The sequence below is a fragment of the Ambystoma mexicanum genome, chromosome 5p (assembly GCF_040938575.1).
Source record: "Ambystoma mexicanum isolate Mex_15411 chromosome 5p, UKY_AmexF1_1, whole genome shotgun sequence".
In the NCBI taxonomy this organism is placed as follows: domain Eukaryota; kingdom Metazoa; phylum Chordata; class Amphibia; order Caudata; family Ambystomatidae; genus Ambystoma; species Ambystoma mexicanum.
Genome location: NC_090930.1, coordinates 805268864 through 805293968, shown reverse-complemented (window position 1 = coordinate 805293968; position 25105 = coordinate 805268864). Strand labels below are relative to the sequence as shown.

The following is a 25105-nucleotide window of genomic DNA, read 5'->3' as shown; positions in this document are numbered from 1 at the left end:
AACAAAACAGCACAATATGTATAATTTTGATGTCTGGCTCAAATGTTAAAAATGCATCTAAAAGACGCAAAAAGTGTGATGGACAAATACAAGCTAATTTGCGATATGCAGTGGCCCAAAGCTTCCACACACCATTTATATGAAGGGAGCTCCCTTTGTAAGAGATTGTAGTTAATCGGATGGGTCACGAAGTGAATTAAAAAGGGAATCTTATAAGGTCAGTATCAATTTTAATTAAACATAAATGCTGCAAAATGTATATAGCTGTTATTTAATTTTCCTTTTAATTGCAGCAGAATTTGCAAATCAATGCCACAATATCCTGAGGGGGGGGGGGCTTTAAAGCCAAGAGAAGTGTGATAGCTTTTGTTTTGCACCTAGGGTTTCCAAAAACGTCCGGTACAGGAGGAGCACAAATATACTGGAAACTGCTGAGTTTAATTTGGAACCTCTCGCAGGTCTTTGTTGCCTCCCAATTATTTACATATTTATTGTATGATGCATACCATTCTTGATGTTTTGATCTTCAGAGGTAGGAAAAAAGCTTTTTGGTTTTGTTTCCTGTCTGTTGGTATATTTTCCCTCTCTCGAAAAACATTTTTAGTGGCATAAACATTTGTGTTTAAATTGGGACCCCAGATTGAATCGGCTGTTGTGGAGCTTTTTTTCAATCCTTTCATTTTCAACAATTCCTCTCTTTCTAGAGCCATGTTCATGAGTGGATTAAGTGAAAGCAAACAGACCCATGTACATCTGAGAAATGTGGATGCAGCTTCATTACAGTTAATCATAACTTATGCATACACTGGTAACCTGGCAATAAAAGAGAGCACGGTAGAGCAGTTGTACGAGACTGCTTGTTTCTTACAGGTAAGATTATGAAATGAAAACGTGGCTTTGTTTTATATAACTCATCTAAAAATAAAGCATCATATTAAGTCGTTTTAGACATTCAAGGGCCACTGCAGTCCGTGAAATGGTGACTTACTGCAGAAGTGGTACTTCACACAGGAATAATAAATGTATCAATGAGTAGAAGGGCATACTTAAGACACATACTTAACCAAAATTCTTGCACCTGACTGTAACTTGGCCACTGCCATGTGGGTGACTGATTTATCCATTTGAACCCAGTCCTTTCTGCAACAGTGTCTCAATACGAGTCATTTCCATGAATATGTAGTGTACTGGATCTTGTAGCAGTCAATGTTGTTAGACAATACATGCTTAAGCAGGTGGGATGGAGTACTGTCAAGTGGCTGAATTAATTTCTCATTTGGTTTAACACCTGCATCATTAGGACATGTCAATTTATACTTGTCGTAATTCCCAGTGGTGACTAGCACATGCTATGTGGCCTCGTGAGACCATGCCACAATCGGTGGAACAAATGTTTTGGGTCATAGGACATATTGGAGGGTTAAATGTTAGTAGAGCAAAGAATTCTGTGAAACTTTTCATGTGGGGTGTTTATCCAAGTCCCCTTAGTAGCATAAGGGACATCTGTTAATTATATTTTCATATCGTTTTATTTTTCTCCCACTTGGTAAAAATGTTGTAATGGGTGGTTGTGGTCCTACCCAATTCAATTCAGTTGTCGCTATTTTGATGTAGCAAGGTTGTGTCGGCCCTACTCGGATTTGAACCTTTGGAAACGTTGCATAAACCTTCTTCTTTTTTTTTTATTTTATTGTTTTAAATGAGCGTTTCACTCATTGAACTGTGAACATTTTTTGTTAAAATGTATTTAATAATTTTAAAATGGTATATAATTGCGCCCTTAATAATTTTAAAATGGTATATAATTGCGCCCTCAATACCAGAGACCTTGCACATGTCCGCATTCACTCCATCTTATCAATGGGACGTCAATCAAATGATATCCTTCAAAGTTGGTGTTGCCAAAGCCCTATTTTTTTAGTGGGGGTGCTTGACTTGGGTGAGATTTAATGCCAAAAAATCAAATCCTTAAAGTATCCCTAAATAGGCTCTCACAGTTTCATATTCCTACAGGCCCAGAGGCTTAGACTGTTCTTTCATGGCAGCGTCTTGTGAGTTAGGAGTTTATTTGCATGCTGTTTCTTGTGATTCACAATTTGGTAGATGCACCCAGCCTTGTGAGTGGGCAAGAAAGTAGGTTATGCTTCAAAACCTTTGTTTTCAGCATTTTCCATGCTCGGTTAGAGGATTATTCTCTGCCCTGGTGTTTATAGAGGAATTTACCCATAACTATTCTAAACGGTTACCGTCAGTACCCCTGGCCCTACTAGTGGTAAACGTGGCAGAGCAGCCAAGGAAGGGTTCAGGATAGGAGCAGGGTGCCTAAAGTTACAGTAATCCCTTTTACTTTCAATAAGGGAATGCCCAAACAATACATTTCCGAAAACATATTTACTTCACAGGAAAAAGAAAATGCTGAATTATATTTAAGTTTCTAAAATGGATAGTTGTGTTTTTAAAATGTGAACCTGCTACATTGGGGTCACTGAGATTTTGGGGGTCAGCAGTGAGTTCTGGGCACTAGAGTATTCTAAAAGGAAAAAAGCTGTCCCATCGAAGTCAGTGAAGTTAGGAATACAATGGCAAGCTGTCAATCAGTTTTCAAATGCTTTAAAAAGTAGTTTACAAGCTGTAAGTCTCCAGTTAAGCAACAATGGTTCCGGTGGAGGACTCTGTTTACTACGCCTGTTTTCATTTCCCATACATTCACACTTTAAAGAAAAAGAAAAAAAATATATAATTTGTATTTATTCAAAATTTGATATTTACAAAGCAAGATAGAAAGTTTGTTTTTGTTGATTACTCTTATTTGTAATGTATTCTCAGTTCTTATTTGTTTATCTCTGTGAGCTTTGAAAGTCCTACGTAGTTGGCTGTTTAATTGGGAGATTGACGAGTTGAAGAATTTTGTAAGTTGCTAGTAACCACTGCGTCTTATCACCGCTGATCAATCTGGCCCAACATGTAGGTTTGTCCACCAACGTAAAGTTCGAAAAGATATGCTTTAGGTAGCGATCTCCTGTCTGTTGGTTGCTTGGACACTGTAGGAGTAAGTGACGGATAGTTTCTTTTTCAGACGTTGTTTTGCAGAAACGACACAAGTTCGAAGATGACTGGCCTCTGATGGCCAGAATCTCGTTAGTTGGAAGCAAATTTAACCAAGCTCGCAAAGGATGGTCGCGCCCCTTCCTACTTGGAAATGTTTTGTTGTAGGGCTGGAGCTAGTTTAATTTTCTTGTATCGGTTGGAAGATGAGCTGTCAATTTTTTTTTTTTCTGCGTCTAACGTGGTTATCCAGTCTTGCTCCTTCAGTCTTTTAGAATTCTCCCCGGGTTACAAATCAATGTTTCTTCATCACTCTATTGATTGAAGCGTTTCGATGTTTCCCTTTTTCCACAAGGATAGCCTTTACTGCTAGTTGACTCCAATTCTTGATTTATCAGGGGCTCGAGGTCTGCCATCCGGCATTTCGTATACAACATCAATGTGGTCTGTCTTGCTCTCATTGAAAGGAACAGTAAGGTTAGTTCTCGGCGGATGGACGCCACCGGAGTAGAATTTGGTAAACGCAGAACTTTCCTCCAAAATAACGCTTCTAGTTTAGGCCAGATGTTTGTAGGTAAGTTTAGCATGGCGTCGCCTCCATATGCTAGTGACGGAACCACTTTTATTTTTTGACTCCCACACTGGGACCATTGAGTACCTGCCAAATTTTTGTATTGATAGCTCTTCCTTGGGCCACCAGTTTGTTAGTTTTAACTCTTAGTTCCTCTTTCATGGATGTATCTTGCTTCGTACTATCCAATGTGGCCCCAGATATTTGAAGTCCTGTACTTTTTCAATGGGTGCGCCTTCTAGGCTGAAGCGGATTTTCTCTCGCTTCCTGTTTGTTGATTGCAACGTCATGAACTTTGTTTTCTTTTCATTGATTTCTAAGTTTATCTGAATGTATTTCTGTAAGTCATTAAGTTGACGTAATCCAATCGGTGTATGATCTAACAGGATTGGATCGTCTGCGTAAAGTAATCTCGTAATTTGTTTTGCACAACTTCGGCGGAAATACTCTTATTTCTACGTCTGAGTCCTTGAGGTCATCCATGTATGCCAGGAAGAGTGCCGGAGCAAGCAGACACCCTTGCTTTATGCCTTTTGATGTTGGGATCTCTGATGATAGGGATCCTTGTTGATCTAGGCGGATTCTCATACTGGTGTTGGTGTAGAGTGCCTTGATAGGGTCCAATAGGGCTGTAGGGCAGTCCCAGGCCTCAAGCTTTGGCCATAGTCTCGATATGTCTACTCAGTCAAATGCCTGGGTAAGGTCTATAAAAGCGATGTAAACTCGAGGGCCTCCTTCCAATACCTTGTTCTTTAAGATGTTTAGGAGTAGAATATTTGCTGCTGTGCCCACATTCTTCTTGAAGCCCGTTTGGAAGCAATCTTCACAGGGTGCGTTTTTAGCTCTGTTTTTAAATCTGTCCAGCAGAAGGGAGACCAATACTTCTCCATTACGTCTAACAACACATGCAGTTGGACGATAGTTTGCCGGCTCCTTCTTGTTGCCTTTCTTAAAGATTGGAACCACTGTTGCTGTTTTCCACAAAGGGGGAATGGGTTTTAGGTCCACACATCTCTGGAAGATTTTACTGAGAAGTCTCGCCCATTCATTTGGACATGCTTTTAAGTCCACATTGGTGACCCCATCTGGTCCTGGCGCTCTGGATTTCTTTAAAGACTTCATCCGCTCTGCTATCTCATCCTGGTCGTCCACCCTCACCCATGATGAAGGGTCCACCCTAGCAGAAGAGATCGGAGAGTTTGCCGGAATTTGATACAAGGTCTTCACATGTAATGTCCAGGTGTACTCGCCGATATCGTTTATCATGGTGTTTTCTGGACCTGAGGTGGTGGTTTTCAAGAAGGTCCAAAATTCCCTCGCTTTATTGCCACTTATGGCCTTTAACATGTTTTCAGAGTCCTGTTGATGGAGGCTAAGACGATGGCGTTTGATCCATGTTCTGTATTGCTTTAAAGCTGCTGCTGCCTCTTTAGATGCTGACCAAGTTGCTGTAATTTTTGCCTTGCGTTGGATTTTCCTCAATTCGCGTTTTGTCTACTAGGACTTTATCAAACGCGTACCTTGGCTGATCTCCAGACTGATGCTTCGAGTTGGATGCTTTCTTATGCACCATAAGTAGAGGTAGATGGTCAATTTGTTTTTGACAGTCCGTATAAATCACGGTGTATCTGTTTTCCAGATCTCTAATTAAAGTTGATGACCGTTTTAACCTGGTTCCCTGGGCGTTGGGTTCTAACTTTGCGTGCATTTGGTCCATTATCGGGACTGTTGCCAACCATGTCATTGATAATGGGTTATGATCGCTAGCATTGACTCTTGTGACCTTGAGGGTTTTCGTCACAGATAATATTGATTCTATAACAAATATGTAATCAATCGTGGCCTTTCTCTCTCCCATGACGGTGGACGATTTAGATCTGGAAAAACCTTGTCCAACTTGTGCAGGTTTTTTGAATCCATCAGCCGCATCCATGATTATCCGCTCTGCTCTGCGGCTGATGGCTTCCCAAGGAAGGGAGCTGTTCCCGTTGTCGATCGACATATTGCGTTGAGATCACAGCATAATCAAGAAATGCTGCGCCAAGTGGACTGCGAAGGCCTCGTCTATTGCCTCTTCTACCATTTCCAGGTAAGTTTTGGAATCCATAGAGGCCGGGTTCCAGTACGTGTTGGCTATTATTATTGTTGACTTTTGGTACATCATCTTATGGTCTAGGTTTGCCCATTTTGCTTTTACCATCAAGATGGCTTGGTTGCTAAACAGTGTCATCTCCAAAAGGATCCCACATCCATGTTTGCAGGCAATCAACAAACCTGATGAAGGCCGTCCTAACAGACCTTTTTTTGCTGGAGCCAACACTAGTTCATAGCCTTGCATTGAAGGTTGCTTTGTCAGCCAGGTCTCCTGAAAGCACAATGTCGTCTGCTCCAATATCAATGTTGCCAATTGTTTGCAGGTGTGAGTGACCTCTCGTGTTCCATGAGCACAGCCTTATGGCTTGTCTAGGTTGATTCGGGCATTGGTTTCCCTGGTAGGTGTGCTCAGGTACAGAGGATTGCTACTTTTTCTTCTGTGTAGTTAGAACTTTCGGCAGCCATGACCACAAACCTTGTGTTGGAGGACCTTTCGTCGATGAATCAGTCTCTGCCTTTTTTGCTGGCATCTCTTGTGTGATAGATCTTGTGATGATGTTTCTCTGAGTATCTTCCTTTTTTCTGTTGCCACTCGGGTGGCCGTACTGCTGTCCTTTCATTGGTCGTTTGTTGGCGCACTCGATGGAGCTGAGCGCTTTCTCTCCTGATCCTTATTTTTGCTGGCGATATGGTTGTGGCTGGACTTCTTAGGTTGGTGCGATCTGCCACTTTTCTCTTCCGGTGCCTTATGTTTTATAGTCGCTGGATCTCCCCGAAGGTTGTTGACTCTTGAATGAGGTTGGTGAAGGTGACTTGCGCTTTGCGACCCCAGCCACTGATTTTCATCGTGTTTGGGTGTACTCTTTACCATGTTACTCGTTGGGTAAACGATTAGTTCATATACCATTCCTAGCAGATCTTTTGCTTAATCTCATAAAATGGTCTTTATCGTGGTTGAAGCAATGTACAGGTGCGCTCTTCCTTTCCTGTGTTTATGGCTTGGTTCCACTAGTAAGAGTTCTTCTGATTTTATTTGGCGTAGGTTCGGGTTATGTTTGAAGAGTGTTAATACTGAACTCCTGTTCAGCGTAACTCTGTCGTTGTTTTCTTCAGATTGTATTAATTCAAATATCCATTTTGCCTGATCCCATTTCCTCGGTTTTTCTTTGTAAATATGGGTTCTGGATCTATAATGCAGACCCTTCTTGTTCCTTTCTTTGGGCGTGCGCCTTAATGGGGTCCCATTTTCCTGGCAAGTCTTGTTCCTTTCTTTGCTATGGTTGTAAGACTGTGATGAATTATGTTTCGCCCTTCTGCTTGTTTGGCGCTCATGTGCCTCAAAGACCTAGTTTGTTTTCAGTTCACATACTTTTTGCCCTCCTGTCGGAGAATTTGCCTGGTTCAGTTTACCTTTTTATTTAATTTTTTGCATCTGTCCTCCAAGGTATAATGAACACTTTCCCATTTCTCGTCCTTTTCATTGCATTTGGTTTGTTGGTAATTGTTTTGCTCAGTAGAGTGGTGCCTTTCTCCTCGCTCAGTTGCGTGGGTAGTTCTGTTAGATGTTGACTAAGGTTTGTCTCGTTCTCGAGGAAGTCGTTGATTTGTTTTTGGTGATAGAGAATCAGCAACATTTGGTTTGCAAATAGGTTCCTCTGAGCCTGAAACATTTTTTGATACATATTTTTCCACCTTCTTGGCTAGGCAAATTGTTGGTGTAGATTTTTGCTCTTAAGTAGTTCGTGGATGAGTAAAAAATTGAGATTGGTTCTACCGTTTGGGTTCCTGTCTTTTCTGAACGTGGAATTGCTGTTTTCTTACGGTTAATGGTTTCTGAAGCTGTTACCTTTTGAAGCGTACTCCTGGTGGTATCTGATGATACTTGGAAATCTACATTTCCGTCTACCGTGGGTCCTCTTTGGAATTTAGTTTTTCTCCTGGTTTCTAGATGTCCGATTTATGGACGTTTGAGTCTCAGGGGTTACGGTAGGTCCCTGGGTGCCTTGATTACTGACTGTTAAGTCAATCCATGTTTGTGTTCCTGTTGTGGTACTGGCCGCCCCCAGTTTCATTTCCTTTTGAGGATCTTGAAAAGGTGTAGCCAACTGGTCTTGGCAGGCCACCAGATTTTTGGATCTGGTTTCCAGTGCCATGATGTACGCTTCAAGAAAAATTACCTTCCTATGGATCATTGCTTGCAGTGTTGTATGGTCTTTTAAAGAGTCTGCTACTGCTTCATATAGCTTAGTAAATGGTGCTAAAGCTATTGTCACGGCTGACATTATTGAACAAATGTCTGGTTTTTTGATAGGTGTCCCTGCCTGACTGGGGCGACAGTTGGTTTGTTGACGATCTTCTGCTCGGGGAGTCTAGGTGTAATGCTGTTAAGTCTCGAAAGATAAAGTTTGCTAGGCCGGTAGAAGTCCAAATAATTTCTTCTATTCACATTTGGGTGAGGAGAGGTAAGGTGGTATTCTTCTTCTCCCACATTGTCTTGTTGTATGGGCAGACCCGGCCACCCTATTTCGTCAGATTTGGGCTGCCGTGCTAGGTAGAGGAAAGTGGGTTGTCTGCGTTTGTGTTCTCGGTCGGTCGTTGCTGGCATGTTTGTAGGGCGTCATTGCCTTCCCTAGGCATGAACTGGATGTTTTTAGGTGTCTCCTTATTAGTGTCCCCCGAAAGGTCCATGTCACTCTGACAAGCAGGTGATTGCTCTGAAGAGTTGTAAGGTGGTCTTTAGTCTGCCAAGTCGTTTCGTCCCTTTGGGTCTATGGACCTATTTAGCGAGGGTTGATGCTCAACGCCTTGCGTTACTGATGATGTGGCCTTTGCAGGGGATGGGGGGAGGTCACAAACCGCCCCCCCCCCCCTTGCAGCTCTTGATGTTTGGCCATACACTCCCTTTGTTTAAAGCTCAGGGGCGCCGTTTCTTGTTGGAAGTGCGTTGGATTAGTCTCTGTCCTGCGTTGTTTGGAAAAAGGTAGACATTCCTTAACCCCTTAAGTGCCAATGACGAGGTATCTTCCTTGGGATTACCCCCCTGTTGCCAAGGATGAGATAGCTCGTCCTTGGCACTTAAGGGGTTAATGAAGGAGAAAATGTTAGAAGGCATTGATTGGTGAAATACCGAAATCACCAAAAATGTCCTTGGCACTGGGGGGGAAAACCCATGGCAGTTAAAAGGTTAATGGCCTCGAATATTTCAACGTCTGAGAGTTCCACTGAGCAGTGCCTTTTATCAATTCTAGGGTTAGAGCGAGTATAGAAATAGTCTGTCATGAAATTTCATTGAACACTGTCTTCGTTCCTATTGATAGTTTTTAATCTGTTTTCCATATTTAGTGCCCAGGTCCTTGTCGGTTACCAATGGTTTGTTGACACACTGCCCATTAGGGGATTTATTTTTCTGTGAACCTTTCAAATAGCTTGGCGTTTTATTTTCTTTTTTTTCTCAAGACTCAGATGTCATGCGTTCTTTCTTTTCTTTTTGTTAGGAATGAGGGATGGGGGTTCCAGTTGAAGGGCCGGCTCCCCTGCACCTGCCAAAGTAGTCTGCAGTTGCTGTTCTATGTCTGGCTGGTTCCCACTCCCCGGCGCCGCGTGCATCTGTGCCTCCGTGCATCTGTGCCTCCACGCTTGTTGACGTTGGCAAGAGGGGGGTGGCCATCTCCTGCTGCTCCTCCGACGCTCGCTCCTTGTTCCGACCCACACTAGCCTCCAATGGGTCAGGGGTCGCGTTTGCTGAGGACTCACCCCCTGCCTTAATTCCCAGTCTGCTTTCCCGACCCCTGCCCGTCCCCCACACGAACACCGACCCCCTCCCCTCCCAATCCTTCTGGGAGCAACCGGTGCGTGGCACGGGCTGGGCGCCGAGCCGCACAAGGCGGGCCTGTGTCCGACGTGGGAGGCTGCTGCATCAGCTCTGGCTGCAAGGTGAGTTGGGGCTGGCTCATCCGTTGCTCTGTGTTGTTTTTGGCCCCAATGTCTTTGTCCAGACCCCCCACTTCAAGGGGCGCTGTTATGTTTTGTGCACCACTCGCTAGTTCATCTTAATATATGAATGTCAAGGGTGCCCCAATCTCACTAGGCTTACCGGGTAATGGTCCACACGGTATCTTGTTAGAAGGCTTCTCGGGCTGAGGGGTGGGTGTGTTTGCGGGCAGACGAGAACTTCTAAGGCGGCGCCCTTTGTCATCTTAAGCAGAAACGTGAAGGTCCACGGACCCGACGGCCCTGACAGTCATGACAGCCATGACGGCAGGACTGCCACTTGTCGTCCACTCCGCGGCTGGAGGCCGCTTTTGTTCTGTGGGGCCTCCCACAGAGTAGAGGTAGCAAACGGACTGTGCAGGCAATTTACCAGCGTTCCGTTCAGGCTCAGGAGCAGGACTGCCACTCGTCGTCCACTCCGCCGTCACACTTTTACTTCTCCATACCTTTCACTTCATCGTTACAGGGGGGGTGCCTTGTACCCTTCTTTCTACCCCATATTCTATTCCGGTACCCCTTGTCCCCAAACCTAACCTTCATTACGTCCATTGCCACTGTCTGTGTGAAGATGCAGATGCCAGTGGAGGCATGAACAGGTCAATGTATGGTGAAGTGAATGTAGACTAGGTGAGTTTCTGGGCAAAGAAAGGGGCAGGGGAGAATACCGTTCTGGTGAGTAAACAGGTTTTCCCTTCAAGAAGCAAGACTTGAGTTGCCAAAGTATTTGCACGTTTGGCGATAAAGGTGCTATGCTGGTCTGGAGTGCAGCTCTATGTACCCAATGAAACTTGTCAAAGGGCCCAGCAGTGCAGATCGGGGAAGTCTGGGATTTGTTTGAGTGCCTGGGTTCTTTGGGAAAGGTTTGTTGGTTGGCTGGTTTAAAAGCTCCAGTATTTGAGAATAGGCTACCAGCTCTAGCTGTTACTAGGCAGTAGGCGGCCTATGCAGGTCGAGTCCCATTCTCCCACTGGCGCCTCGCACAAGGGTTCCTCTAGCAGCCACAGCTCCAGATCAGGGAGGGCGGGGGGGGGGGCGAAGACATTGTTGTGGAATCGGCAGACTACCACGTGCCAGTCCCCAACCCCACTAGGCATGCTGAATGCACTGAGGAAACCACCACCTGGCGACAAGGGCACAAACTCAATCCAAGGCTAAACCTGCAACCCCTCTGCCTTCTTCAACGGTATTGTCGAAAATGCCTTCAGCGCCCGCAGGGACGTTGATGGTCAACCACTTTTTTCTGGACTAGGGAAAAGTTTGAAGAGTGCATCGACATAGTATCGAAATTTATTGAGGTTTTAGATAAATTAGAAGTTCTTTAAAGGGCCCATTCCTTTGAGGAGGTTCCTAGCCCTGCAAGTCTTAGACTTCAGTCCCCTGTGACACTACCTGTTTCTCCTGGATTAAGGACTGAGGATGCCTGATCCCTCTGACATTTTTCGTGATCAGGGTGATGACGTCGTCTTTGTTCTGGATTGTGATGATGGCTCACAATACCTGGCTTCTCATGACCAAGATGCTTGGCTTACTACAGATGACCAGTGGAATTGGCCTGCTACTTCTGCTCATGAGGCCGAGTCTGATATCTTTTTGGATGCTCCTTCTGTCTCCCAACCCAGGGAGGTTTCCCCTATTGATGACCAGCTGCTTTTTAGTAATATTCTTTGGAAAGCAGCAGACCATTTTAAAATTGTCATTCAGGAGGCAGTACCCAAAGTACCTAAGTATCAAGATGGAGAACACTCTTTAAATTCAAAGTACTCCCCTTCGGCACTGCCTCAGCCCTTAGAGATTTTACCAAGGTACTAGCAGTGGCGGCAGCTCACCTGCGCAGTCTGGACCGGTGTACCCGTATCCAGACGGGCTCTTAACTGGAGACACTCATCAAGCATGTCTGGAGAACACCCAAAAGACTATAGGCCACCTGTTCCAACTGGGTTTCTCCATTAGCAAGAACAAATCCAGTCTGGTCCCCAGCCAAGAAAAACAATTTTTGGGGTTGCTAATTCGGAAAGGAAGACTGGCTTATCTTCGCCTCCGAGAGGGTCCAAAACATGTTGCAGATTCCTCAGTATGTGGCTGGTTGTCAGATAACGGTACGGAAATCCATGTGCCAGTTAGGAATGATGGCATCCTGAATTTTTCTGGTTCCTCACGCCTGCGCATGTGTCCTCTGCAGGAGTGGCTCTTGGGTCAAAGGTGTTGGGCAAGCAGTCAGTGGGATGATCTAGTAGTTGTCTGGAAAGCCCTTGTTCTTTCGCTGCTGTGGTGGTCGACGGCCAACCTTCTGAAGGGCAATCCTTCACCACCCCCACTGTGGAAGCCACTCTCACCACAGACTCATCCCTTTCAGGGTGGGACGCTCAGCTTCACCAGCTGGGGCATGGCAAGTGGTTGCATTCAGTAGCGAACAAATACATCAACCTGTTAGAGCTACTTGCTGAGTTCAAATCCCTGAAAGCCTTTCAGACACCAGTGCAAGGGAATACTGTTCTTGTGCTTACAAACAGCACCACAGCCATGTATTACTTGAACAAATAGGGAGGGGGCACTCACTCTTCAGTGCTGTCCAAACTGTCTCGGAGCATTTGGAAATGGGCACTCAAACACAATCTTCCTCCTGTCACAACACGCTCCAGGGGAACACATTCTGGCAGACGTGTTCAGCAGGCTTTCAGCTAACAGTAGAAAACGAGTGGCGCTTGCACAAACACATTTTGCATAACGTCTTTAAAAAATGGGGACATCCAAACATCGACTTCTTTGCAACACTGGAGAACTCGCAATGCCCAGTTTATTCCTCCAGGTATCCCCAAATGATGTCCAAGGGGAATGGTCTCTGGATTACATGTTCAGGGAGGTTTGCCTACGCTTTTCCCCCGGTTCTTCTCCTTACCAGGATAATTCACAAGATGCCCTGGGAACAAGTTACACTAATCCTGATGGCACCAATGTGTGCTTGTCAGCTGTGGTTCTCGCATCTCATGAGAATGTCCCTTTGCCCTCTGGTGAAGCTGCCTTGCCCATACAATATACTGTCCCAAGATCATGGGACAAATCTACACCCTTCCCCTCACTCTCAATTTGGCAGCATGGCTCCTGAAGTCATAGTTTGGGCATCTCCAGCTGCCTCAAAGGTGAATGGACATCCTTGGGGAGGCACGGAAGCCAAATCCCAGACACTTTATTCCAGTAAGTGGAAGCGTTTCGTCATTTGGTGCAGTACTGTTAACACCAACCCAATTGACTTGTCTCCCGCACACAGTCCTTTTATCTAACTCGCCTCTTATATTCAGGACTAGTTTTTAACTCGCTGAAGGTCCACTTTGCAGCCAGTTGTGCTTACACCACCTCTCAAAGCAAGATTTCCTGGTGGAAGGTCCTTGTAATTGAGGCTTTCATGGAAGGGGTAAACAGACTTCACCCTTCTATTTCAAATCCCGCTCCCGGATCGAACTTGACTGTTGTCCTTACTATACTTATGGGCCCTCTTTTTGAGCCAATGCACAAAGCTATTCTTCAGGATCTCACCTATAAGACTTCTCTTCTGGTGGCTATTACTTTTATTAGGCAAGTTGGTGAACTGCAGGCTCTCTCAGATCGAGTCCCATTTGTTACTATTCGGATGGACAAAGTGATTTTGCTCACACCCACGCATCCAATACTCGGATTACCTCTAGATGTAGGACCTTATGTACAGTATGTGAATCTAAGCAGATACAAGCACCAGACACATTATTACAGTGAGTAATGTTTGTCAAATAGGTTCTTAAAATGCATTCATTGACCTAAATCAGCAAAGTGAAGAGATGCAGTATAGATGGAACCAAGTCACAAGTGATATTCCCGAACTTCAGCAGTCCAATCCTGAAGAAGAACGGGGCCTTGTGCCCAAAGGTCGCATGAGCTGCAATGCTTCGACACAGAATGTATCTGTAACAGGTAAGTTGCTTGTGTTGGCGATTGCTCAAAAGAAGAGTTGGGAGACCACCAGAGGGCATGGACGACACAGCGGATTAAAATGTTGCAAAACTAAAGCCATGGAAAGGGACCCCCAGATGTTTGAGACTTGGTGACCAAAAGCCCAGATAACATAGAGGAAGTCCCCTGCAAGAGTTTCTGCCTCACCACCCCCCAGGTACTGGCAGACAAAATACAGAGTCCAAGAAGGGGGGCAGTCCCCAACCAATGTACTCTGCTGAGCCAGAGATGGAGTGGGGAAAAGTGGAACAGCACTGGCGAGATTGCCTTACTTCTGGGGCCCGATGTTAGGACTGATTTTCTATACTCTGGCCTGGTTGACAATGTTTGTTTATTTATAGCGCGCGCCAGACCCGAAGGTTTCAGGGTGTGGGAACAAGGATACTTTAAGCTTACATAGTTAAATTTTGCGTAGTTAGAATGTTGCATAGTTAGATGTTGCATATCACACAATGCAATTTGGACACAGAGGCCCTGCTAAGTTTGAGACACCTGTATAGTGGGAGAGAGGCCTATCTATGCAGTTTGAGAATCGCACAATGCAATTTGGGCATATCTACTGGCTTTTCGTATATGGATTCACTACAGCAACCTGATTTATTGCAACGAAAATGTTAACACCTCTTATTTGGCAATAGTACTTTTAATACATATTCCTTCCTTCCACAGATTCCTTTTATTAGAAATATCTCTACTATGCCTGCTGACTTTGGAAACTTAAAGCCACCAAGGCGAGCAGTGCTCTGCTTGATGTTGGTGAATGAGCACTTATTTCTGGGGCTTGTTGGTCTGCTTGGAATCACATGCTTTGCAAAGGCCGAAATGTAGTGGTTGATGCACGTATCACATGATTTATTGTTGATTTTGGAAAGGGACGTCGATGGGCGTTGTTGTAAAACTATCCCTATCGTGACTGGTAGAACAGATTGTATGCAGTAACCCTGTGGGAGACTACACCAGTCTTGTCCTCTTGGTATTAGGTAACCCACCTATTGGTATAGGGCTGTACTTCACAAGGTGGTAGTGTCTGTGAAGCCATTCTTATCTCAAGAAGGGTAAATGTGAGCTGTAGCATCAACATCCACACATACAAGTATCCAAATAACACTTTGGGAAAGCGGCTGTGTGTGCGGACGGACCGGCTGTGTGTGGGGGGGGGGGGTGTGTGTGAGATACACTATGACACCATTCGGTATAACTGTTCTCATATCGTCTCCCCACACTCCCCAGCCAGGCGTTTCTCCTCTGGCCTAACGCAGCCACACTTGGTCTGGATAAATCCTGCCAGAGCGAACACATACTCCTGATCTCTCAACCACCACACCTACCGCTATGAAGCAGATACTACACGAATTCCGCACCAGCTGCACACACACCTGGTGCGCACACGCACCTTTGGTGTCTCTCTACTGACCCAAACCTCTGTTCCCAAGGGCGTTCAACCTACCAGCGCCTTCAGACCATACCAATGGTATATGAGGCGCTATATGAATGCAAAATAACATAACATAGTTATGTAGTTACAAGGGCACTAAAAATACAAAGTATAATACATGCTATCTTACATTAATAAGTACATAATAGCACAACAGGATTCAGAATAGGCTGCAGAGGTCAGGTACAGAGGACTGGAAGATTACGCTAGAGCTAAAGATCATTTTCTCTAAGCCAGTTGATGAAATTTAATCTAAAATGTGAGTATGTTTTGTCAGTCCTTAATGTGGGCGGGATAGAATTCCAAAGTTGGGCAGCTTTGACAGGGAAGCTAGTCCCACCAATTGTAGTCATTTTAAAGGGGAGAACTGATAAGCAGTTTGTGTAAGCCGTTCGAGGGGATTGGGTCCTCCGACGTATTCCATATCTATGACAGTTATCACCACAGCTGTGCTGCTTCGGAAAATCTTCGGCTCCTGCGTCGATGTCGATACGCCGCCCTCGAGGACCTCCACCGATGGCCGACGGCAGTGGATGTTATAAGTAGGACGCACGACGCCCGTAGCCTCAGTTCCGTTTTTTTCTGCGAACGTGTTCGCTTCGGAGATCTCGGCACGCCTCAACTCTTTGGAGTTTCTATTCTTTCTCGCTTCTTCAAACCTGTTCGTATTGTGTAGTATAGTCTTCGTGAAGATGTCTACCTCGTCTTCCACCCCGCGTCCGGGCTTTAATAAGTGCGGGGACTGTGGGTCCAAGATGTCGGTGACGGACTTGCACAACGCCTGCCTCTGGTGCCTCAGGGAGGCCCATGACACGGATGACTGTGATGACTGCCAGTCGCTCACGTCCTAAGCCTTACGGGAGCGCAAGAAGTTGTTGTCGGTAGGTAAGGTGTCCAAGCCACGGAAGTCGAGGTCTGCGGGGCTTTCGATGGACCATTCGAGGGGCGAGACTCTGTATCGTCGTCGGAAGTCCAGTGGGTCTCGGTCCCGGAGTCCGTCCCGCCACTCCTCTGCCTCTTCGAGGCACTCCTGGAAGCGCCGTCATCGGTCGCCTTCCCCGTCCTCATCCGAGGACTCCGCCCATCGGCGGGTCGCTTATCCCACCAAGCATGCGACGCCGGAGGAACGGGCTTCCTTCGGGAAGAAAATGTTAGCGATTCTCGAATCGCAGGGCACTGGTCCATCCGCGCCTTCGAGTGGGGTCAGTCGTGATCGGTCGAGAGACACCGCTCGCACGCCTTTGGGCTCGGGTGGTCGGCACGATTCGCGGGAGAGGTCCCGCTCGGACAAGGGGTATCGTTCTCGTCATGCCAGGACCAGGTGTGCACCTGTGGTATCTTCGAGGAAGACGTCGACACCGGTGGCGCCGAGGTCGTCAACACACTCTTTTGGGGCCCCGCCTCCGAAGAGGTAGTCGGCGCCCAGGCTGCCGAGGGACACGCTCGGGGCTCTGGCCTCGAGGCCTGTGTCGACGCCATCGATGCTGTCGGCTCTGCGTTCGGCATCGACGCCGATTCACTCGACACCCTCAACGCCTTTCGAGGGTGTTTCGACAGGGGTACCCCGGGGCTCGGTGGAACCCCCAAGAAAGGCTCTGGCCAAGGTCAAGCATGGCTTTGTTCCACATTCTGTGCCTTCTTACCGCCATCTTGAGTTTATTTGAGTTGGATGAGGGCTCTGATGATGGCATGGTTCCTGATACGGTGCCAGACAAGATTCTCTCGGGCCATAGCCAAATTGAGGACCTGCCGCAGTCCCTGCTCGATGCCAGTGGGCTGGACACCTATCTGGAGGTGGAGTCTTGTAGGCCTGGCACTCATGCCGACTCCTCGTACCGGCGTCTTATGTCTAGGGTCACCGAGTACTTGGGATGGGCTGCTCCCCCAGGGGATTTTCTTCAGGATGACCTTACGGATATCCTCGACCAAGGTCCACCAACTGACCCGGTACTGCCGTTCCATATGGCCCTACAGAGCATGGTGGCAGCGGCTTGGACTGCTCCAGAGAGTCTCCCGGCAGTGGGCAAGTCTTTGCCGCAAAAATACCACCCAGCCAGTAGCGACCCCTGCTACTTGACCAAGCACCCCACTCCGGAGAGTTTGGTGGTGCAGGCGGCTATGGCCCCGGCAAAGCAGGCGTCGTATCCTACCATCCCTCCTGATAGGGACGACAAGCATTTTGACGGCTGGGCGAAGAAAGTGTTTTCTTCAGGGGGTATGGTGCGTCAGGCGGCCAACTCCGTATGTGCCTTGTCACGTTTCACGCGCACTCTGTGGAACTGTGTTTCCTTAGCGACTGAACATATTCCCGAAGGGGACGAACAGGATGGTTTCCTTGCCATGGTTCAGGATGGCAAGGATGCCATGTGTGAGGCCGTTCAGTCGGGTTTGGACATGGCAGATTGCGTCAGCCGGTCCATGGCGGCGAGCACTGTAATACGCAGGTTTGCGTGGTTGCGGCAGTCGGGGGTTTGCTCCTGATGTGCAGGCCCGGCTCCTCAACATGCCCGTTGACGGGGAACATCTTTTTGGCAGCAAGGCTGACGAGCGCCTTGAGGTTGCAGACCTCCAAAGCTACAGCGAAGTTGTTGGGCGCTGCAGTTCGCCAACCTCCGCCTTTTCGTCCTAGGGGACAGCAATGGAGGGGAGGTTCCTTTCGTTATTACTCATCCTTTGGTAAAGCGAGAGGAGCTGCCAGTCAAAGGGGCCACCGTAGGAGTGCCAGAGGTGGAAAACAAGGTACTCGAGGTGCCAAGGCCACTCAGGCTGTTGCCTCTTTGCCCTCAGGCAACGCTGCAGCTGCTTCAGCTCAGTCATGAGGCCATGTCCCATGGTTCGCTGGTTGGGGGAAGGCTGGCGCAGCATCTTGCAGAGTGGCACGCCATTACTTCAGATGTGTGGGTTCTGGAGATCATAACCCACGGCTACTGTCTTCCTTTTTTTGGCAGAGGCCTCAAGACAATCCACTGGGGAATCTCTCTTTGAAGAGTCCGGATCCGCTCCTTGCGCAGGAAATTCAATCCCTGCTGGAGAAAGGAGCCATAGAACTGGTGCCTGTAGCGGAGAGGAACGAGGGATGGTATTCCCCTTATTTTTTGATTTCCAAGAAAGACAGGGGATTGAGACCCATCAAGGACTTGCGCAGTTTGAACAAACTCCTCAGGAAGGACAAGTTCAAGATGGTTACTCTCAAGTCCTCCAGGCCCTTCAACTTCAGGACTGGTTGGTGTGTCTCGACCTCAAGGACGCTTATTTTCATGTGCCGATACATCCAAAGCACAAGAAGTACCTGAGGTTCGCGACTCGCACTTTCAGTTTCGGGTCCTGCCGTTGGATTGACATCCGTCCCGAGGGTCTTCACCAAGCTCATGGTAGTGGTGGCAGCGCACCTCAGGAAAGGGGGGGATTCACGTCTACCCCTATCTGAACGATTGGTTGATCAGGACGCGCTCTCCCGAGCAAGTCCTGGATCATCTGTCCGTCACCTGCCACGCCCTCCACAAGCTGGGCTTCTCCCTCAACTTGAAGTCCCATTTGACACCAACTCAGAGGCTACAGTACATCGGAGCAGTGCTCGACACGTCCCTGGGGCAGTGTTTTCCTCCCCAGGTGAGGGCTTATCACATTCAGCAGATGGTGCACAGGTTTCAGCTTACCCAGAGTCTCTCAGCGTTAGAGTTCTTGAGATTGCTCGGCCTCATGGCAACCTGCATTCTTCTGGTGCCAGAGGCCAGGTTGCGGATGAGATCTTTGCAATGGGCACTCAAGCTCCAGTGGTCTCAGTCCTCTGGCAGGTGCTGTCCTCGGTCGCCCAGGACCTTCTGTGGTGGGCCGTCGAAGACAATCTGATGAAGGGGGCTCCATTTTGGCTACCCTGGCCGGAGGTGACTATCGTGACGGACGCATCCCTCACGGGATGGGGAGCTCATGCCAACGAGTTGACGGTCAGCAGTCGTTGGTCTCCGTCGGAGTCCAGACTCTATATCAATCTGTTGGAGCTGAGGGCCGTCAGGCTAGCCCTGAAGGCTTTTCTGCCGACTGTGCGACACGCTGGCCATGCACTACCTCAACAAAAAGGGGGTGGGGGCAGGGTCATTTCCTCTGTGCAGGGAGGCGATGCAGCTCTGGTTCTGTGCAATCCAGCAGGAAGTTTCGATCTCGGCAGTTCATCTGGCCGGAGACGAAAACGAGACGGAGGATGCTCTGAGCAGGCAGAGCGCAATCTCTCACGAGTGGGAGTTGGCCCAGGAGATTCTCCTGGAGATCTTCGCCCTTTGGGGGACCCCTCAAGTGGTTCTCTTCGCCTCCAGTGTCAACCGGAAGTGCGAGAGGTTCAGCTCGCGGGAATTTCCTCCAAAAGGAGCCGCGATCGTGGTGGAGTGGTCATTCCCACTGCTGTACGAGTTTCCTCTAGTTCCCGTCATCCCGCAAGTACTGCGGAGGTTACGGAGGTTCGGTTCACGGATGATCCTCATTGCTCTGGCGTGGGCCCGGAGGACGTGGTACCCGGACTTTCTCGACTTGTCCATCTGCCCTCCACGTTGTCTTCCCTACCGAGACGATCTGCTTTCACGGGGGGTGGGGGGGGCAGGTTCTCCATCCAGAGGTCAGATCCCTCAACCTTCACGCTTGGTTTCTGAAAGGTTGAGGTATAAGGATTGGGACCTGCCTGAAGACGTGATGGAGGTGTTGCTCTCGGCCAGACGGCCAGCAACAAAGTCCCTGTGCCGTTGGCGTAAGTTCTGCGACTGGTGCAGGGTTAAGAATGTGGATCCTTTTGCAGGTGACATTCCCATGGTTCTGTCTTTTTTGCTTTCTTTGGCCCACAGGGGCTTGCAAGCGGGTACTGTTAAAGGTTACCTGGCGGCGCTGTCCATATTTAAGCGCTTGTCTGAAGAGTGTTCCTATTTTAAAATTCCTTTAATTTCTCAGTTTCTGAAAGGGCTCACTAATGTGTTCCCTCAGTCACCTTTTCAGGTGCCCGGTTGGGATTTGAACCTTGTTATCAAGTTTCTGATGGATGCTCCGTTTGAGCCTTTGCATTCATGCCCTTTGAGACTATTAACACTTAAAACTGTATTTTTTGTTGCGGTCACTTCCGCTCGCAGAGTGAGTGAGTTACAGGCACTTTCAGTTAAGCCACCCTTCACTGTGTCATAAGGACAGTGTTGTCCTTGGAGTTTGTCCTTCCTTTCTTCCAAAGGTGGTGTCGGAATTTCATTTAGGCCAGAAGGTTGTTCTTCCAGCGTTTTATCCTCCTCCACATCCTGGTAAGGAAGAGGAGAGGCTCCATAGGCTCGATCCTAGGAGAGCTTCAAGCTTTTATATTTCACGCATGTACCGGGTCAGAGTGGACCATCAACTCTTCATTGGTTACGCTGGAAAGCGTTTGGGACAAGCTGTGACGAAACAGACTGTCTCGCTGGATTAATCTGGCTATTTCTGAGTGTTACCGCTTGGTGGGTAAGGACCCACCGGTCAGCTTGCGGGTCCATTCTACCAGGGGTATGGCTGCCTCTTCTGCCCTACAGAGGGGTGTTCCTATTCGTAACATCTGTGATACAGCCACCTGGGCTTCGGTACATACTTTTGTACGTCACTACTCACTCGATTCCATCCGTGGGCAGGATCTGGCCTTTGGCAAGGTGGTCCTTTACTCCGCAATTTGATTGGGCATTCTAAATTTCTGTTTTCCAAATTCTTTACCCACCTCCTTGCATTGGTACTGCTTTGGGAGTCTGTCATAGATATGGAATACGTCGGAGGACCCAGTCCCCTTGAACAAGTTACACTCTTACCTGGTAACGTTCTTTAGATGGGATGATCCGACGACGTATTCCATATCGCTCCCACCCTGCCTTCCCCGCTACAGAATTTCTTATGCGATTGCAGCTTACGTTTCCGCAAGGCTTTGTGTGTCAGACTGGCAGACTGGTGTCACACGTTCTGGGGAAAAAACTACAACTGAGGCTACGAGCGTCATGCGTCCTACTTATAACATCCAGTGACGTCGGAGGAGGTCTTCGAGGGCGGCGTATCAACGTCATCGACACAGGACGCAGACGCCGAAGATTTTCCAAAGCAACACAGCTGTGGTGATTACTGTCCTAGATATGGAATACGTCGTCGGACGATTCCATCGAAAGAATGTTACCAGGTAAGAGAGTAACTTGTTCTTCTAGTAGGTCTGGACGTGAATCTTCTTTTGAAGCTTTCTTTCAGGTAGCTGGGTGTTGCATTGTTAAGGCATTTAAAGGTTAAAGATGCAGTTTTTAATTTGATTTTGTCAATGGTTGAGAGCCAGTTAGATTGTCTTCTAGTCGTAGGGATGTGTTCTCTTTTGTTCATTCCTAGGGCTGCTCTCAAGGCGTTATTTTTAAGTATTTTAATTTTTCTCATAATATGTTTATCAGATCTCAAAGGGCGTTGCAGTAGTCCAGTTTGGACAGCACAAGTGCTCTGGCCAAAGTGGTGCAACTGCTTGTGGTGAGGTACGGTTTCGCTGATCTGATCAGCTTGCATGTGTAGGCCGTGGAAGATGCCATGGTGTTCACTTGTTTAGCCAGAGTGAGGCTAGCGTTGAGGTAAAAACCTGATGTTTTTACCTTAGTGACCTTGATTGTGTTGCCATTTATGTCAAAGGATATGTAGTCGGGGCTCAGTTTCTTCATATCGGATATAGTCCCCAGGATGATTGTTCTGTTTTGTCATCATTCAGGCATAGACCACGATGAGCCATCCATGCCTGGATGATGAGGTATTTCCTATTCACCAAAGCCAATCCTCCTTGTAATCCCCAGAAAGTGGGATGAGAATCTGGGTTTCATCTGCATAGTTAGTGTAGGTGACACCTAGATATTCCAAATCATCAAACCGGGGCTTGGTAAAAATGTCCTACATAGTGGGGGGAGCCACATGATCCCTGGGGTACACCACACATGATCGGAATAGGGTCTGTAGCTGCTGATGTGGAGAAGACCCTCGTGGTTCTCTCACTTACAAATGATTGGATCCATGCCATGGGTTGAGGCGAGAAATGCGCTGCTGACTCTAGGTGGTTGCAGAGTACCTTGTGGTTCACCAAGTCAACCGCTGAGAGATCGAGGAGGAGTAGTAAGGCAGATTTTCCCTAGTCTCTAAGCTCATCGACTTGGGCCTTTAAGATCAGCAAGTGCTGTTTCAGTGCCGTGCTGCGGTCTGAAACCTGATTGCCGGGTGCTCCAAGAATTTCTGAATCTGAAAGTAAGCCACTCTGTCTAGTATCCTTAGAAATGGCACCGTGGTGATTGGCCTGTAGTTTGTGGGTATAGTCGGGTCCAGCGTTTACTTCTTAAGTAGAGGGAGGACCCATGATCCCTTAAGATTGCTCGGTATGGCACCTGAGGTGAATAACTCATTGAGTTTAGATATGAAGGCAGATGGATCTCTTGCAGTGTCGTTTATGATTTGGGCAGGGCAATTATCTCCTCGACAGTTTGATGGTTTAAGTGATAGTATTTTTTCAACCTCCAGTATGGATACTTTAAAGAAGTTGAATCACTGTTCAGGTTTAGCAGTAGTATGTGGCTTGTCAATTTGGATGGTAGCAGGTGGTATGATTAGTTTTTTCTTATCGATTTTAACTTGGAGAGTGGCAATTTTGTCACAGAGTGCCTTCTGTATGTTAGAGCACCATGTTTTCATTTTTGTCACAGTTGTTGGTACCGGGATAGGGTTCTTCAGTTCCTTTAGTATTGCAAAAAGCTCCTTGGTGCCTGATTTGGCTTGCAGTATTCTGTTGTCGAAACTTTCCTTTTTGGCTCGCCGTATTCCGTTTTTGTATTTTGTAGAGGTGTTAATAAGGATAGCTTTATTAGCCTCAGATGGTGTTAGCCTCCAAGTGGATTCACACTTATGTTTTTCTTTCCTTAATGATTTTAGGTATGGGGTGAACCATGCATTTAAGTGTACTCTAGGTTTGGTAGTCCTCGTTTTTAAAGGGGCGATTGTGTCAAGAGCATTGGCCATGGCTGTATTAAATTTGTTAACTAGAGTGGTTGGATGTAGTGCATCTGGCAGCGAGTTTAAGGTTGGGAGTATTAACGGTAATAGTTTCTCGGTGGTTATATTCTTTTTGTTCCTTTTTAACGTTGGAGGTGCTAGCGGGTTATTTTGCGTCCGGTGGATTTTGGCATCTATTGTAAACGCTATAAGAGCGTGGTCTGTCCATACTTGAGGATTGATAGTGGTGATAGTAGTAATGCAATCATATTCGGCCACCCAGTCGAGCATTATGCCCTTCTCATGGGTAGGTAGTGTCACCTTTTGGGAAAAGCTGAGCTCCGAAAGGACGTTGGCTATAGTTGCGGCTTGTACATCTTTGTGATCGTTAAAGCCCAAATTCAAGTCTCCTAGTAAGAAGGCTTGTGATGTGTTTTTTAGATTGTCTGAGAGGGTCATAGATATGTCCTCCTCGAAGGAGCCAATGGGGCCTGGTGGCCTATAAATAAGGTGTATAGTGATGGTTTGGGAATTAGCAGTGAGTAACTTGACTGTCGGGGATTCGCAAGATTTGGCATTCAGGGGTGCTGGCATTCTCATTGACAAGTTAGTTTTAGCTATGCCTCTTCCGCAGGTATTTGGCTTTGTCTTCTCCGAGGATGGTATAGTTGGCTGGAACAGCAAGCATCAAGGCCGGCCAGCTGCTTGGTCTAGCCAAGTTTTGGTGATGGCTAGAAAGTCAGTTACCTATTGGTAAGAGGTCGGCAATTTCTATAGCATGAGCTACCAATGATCTTGCATTAATGAGAGCACCTTTAAGGGCCGATGTAGAAGGCCAACCTATATGACAGGGACAACTCTGGGAGCTGTAGCCAACCTATATGACAGGGACAACTCTGAGAGCTGTAGCCAAACGAGCTCAAGGTAGGTGGACGAGTGGTCTAGGCGATGTCTCAAGAGCTTGAGAGTGTAAAGGGTCTACAATGATCTAGCACAGTGAAAAGTCAGGGAACACAATAAGACAATCATTTATAAAAAAAATAATTCTTTACTTATGGCCATATAACACAGTAAAAAATCACGATTAACAGGTAATATGACACATCACTAAATGATGCATATAAACAATCGCTGGAGTAGGGTAAAATGCATATAAAACCCTTGTAAAGGAAGGTGATTATTAGTATAAGCACTACAGGTCCACAGAGATACAACACTAGCCTCAGAAGTCCATACTTAAGATGTGCCTCTTGCCCACAAGTTCACCAGTTCTATACAGTTTTGTGAAGCTGGAAATAATGAAAGGAGGGCCTCTGGGGTCCAGTGAAAAGTTCCAAGTAGTAGGGCAAAAGTTGTACTAATAAGTGTCCCCCATGTTCAGAGTGCTTGCTTGAGCAAGCAATGGCAAAGCCTAACTATTACAAACGTTTATGAAGTTATCAAAAGTTTTAAGAGTGAGTTAGGGGTTCAGGTAAGTATTGCTACAATTCATCTCCCGTACTCTGATTCTTTGTAGGTCTTGGCAGGTCTGCTGAAGAGGGTCAGTGGTCCATTTTCCTGCCGTCAGCTACATCCCTTGATTCCCCGGGACTGCAGGTTTGAGCACTTCTCCGGTCGGCGACTAATGCTGGTGCAATGTCTTCAGGTTAGCGAATGCAGCAAAACTCGATGCAGAGACCCTCTCGGCCCTGGAATGAACGCAGGAAAGCAGTTTCTGGCGATGGCCACTGATACACTGCAACGTGAGGATTCACTTGCATCGGTCAGACTCCGACTCCTATCTCTGGTCCACTTGATGCTAGGTGTTAGGAAAGATTTCTTTACAGCACCTTTCCTTCCATCTTTATGGAACCCCCAAACCTTTTTCTTTAATTTTAAATCTGACATGTAATTTTTGCTGTGCAGTGAAGCCTTAAACTTCTCTACACTGGCATTTGCTCAAATGTTCTGGGGAAAATGATGTCCTTTAGGCTGTCAGTACTGGGAAACATTGTTTCCCTTGGTCTAAT

The 25105-nt window shown here is 47.0% G+C and overlaps 1 protein-coding gene across 1 annotated transcript in view; it reads left to right on the top strand.

Moving 5' to 3' along the window:
- Positions 1-25105, top strand: part of KBTBD2 (kelch repeat and BTB domain containing 2) — a 187600-nt gene that overhangs the window by 128673 nt on the left and 33822 nt on the right. Inside the window, exon 3 of the mRNA XM_069613228.1 lies at positions 705-870. Coding sequence (XP_069469329.1) covers positions 705-870 — 166 coding nt within the window. The remainder of the gene's footprint in view (positions 1-704; positions 871-25105) is intronic.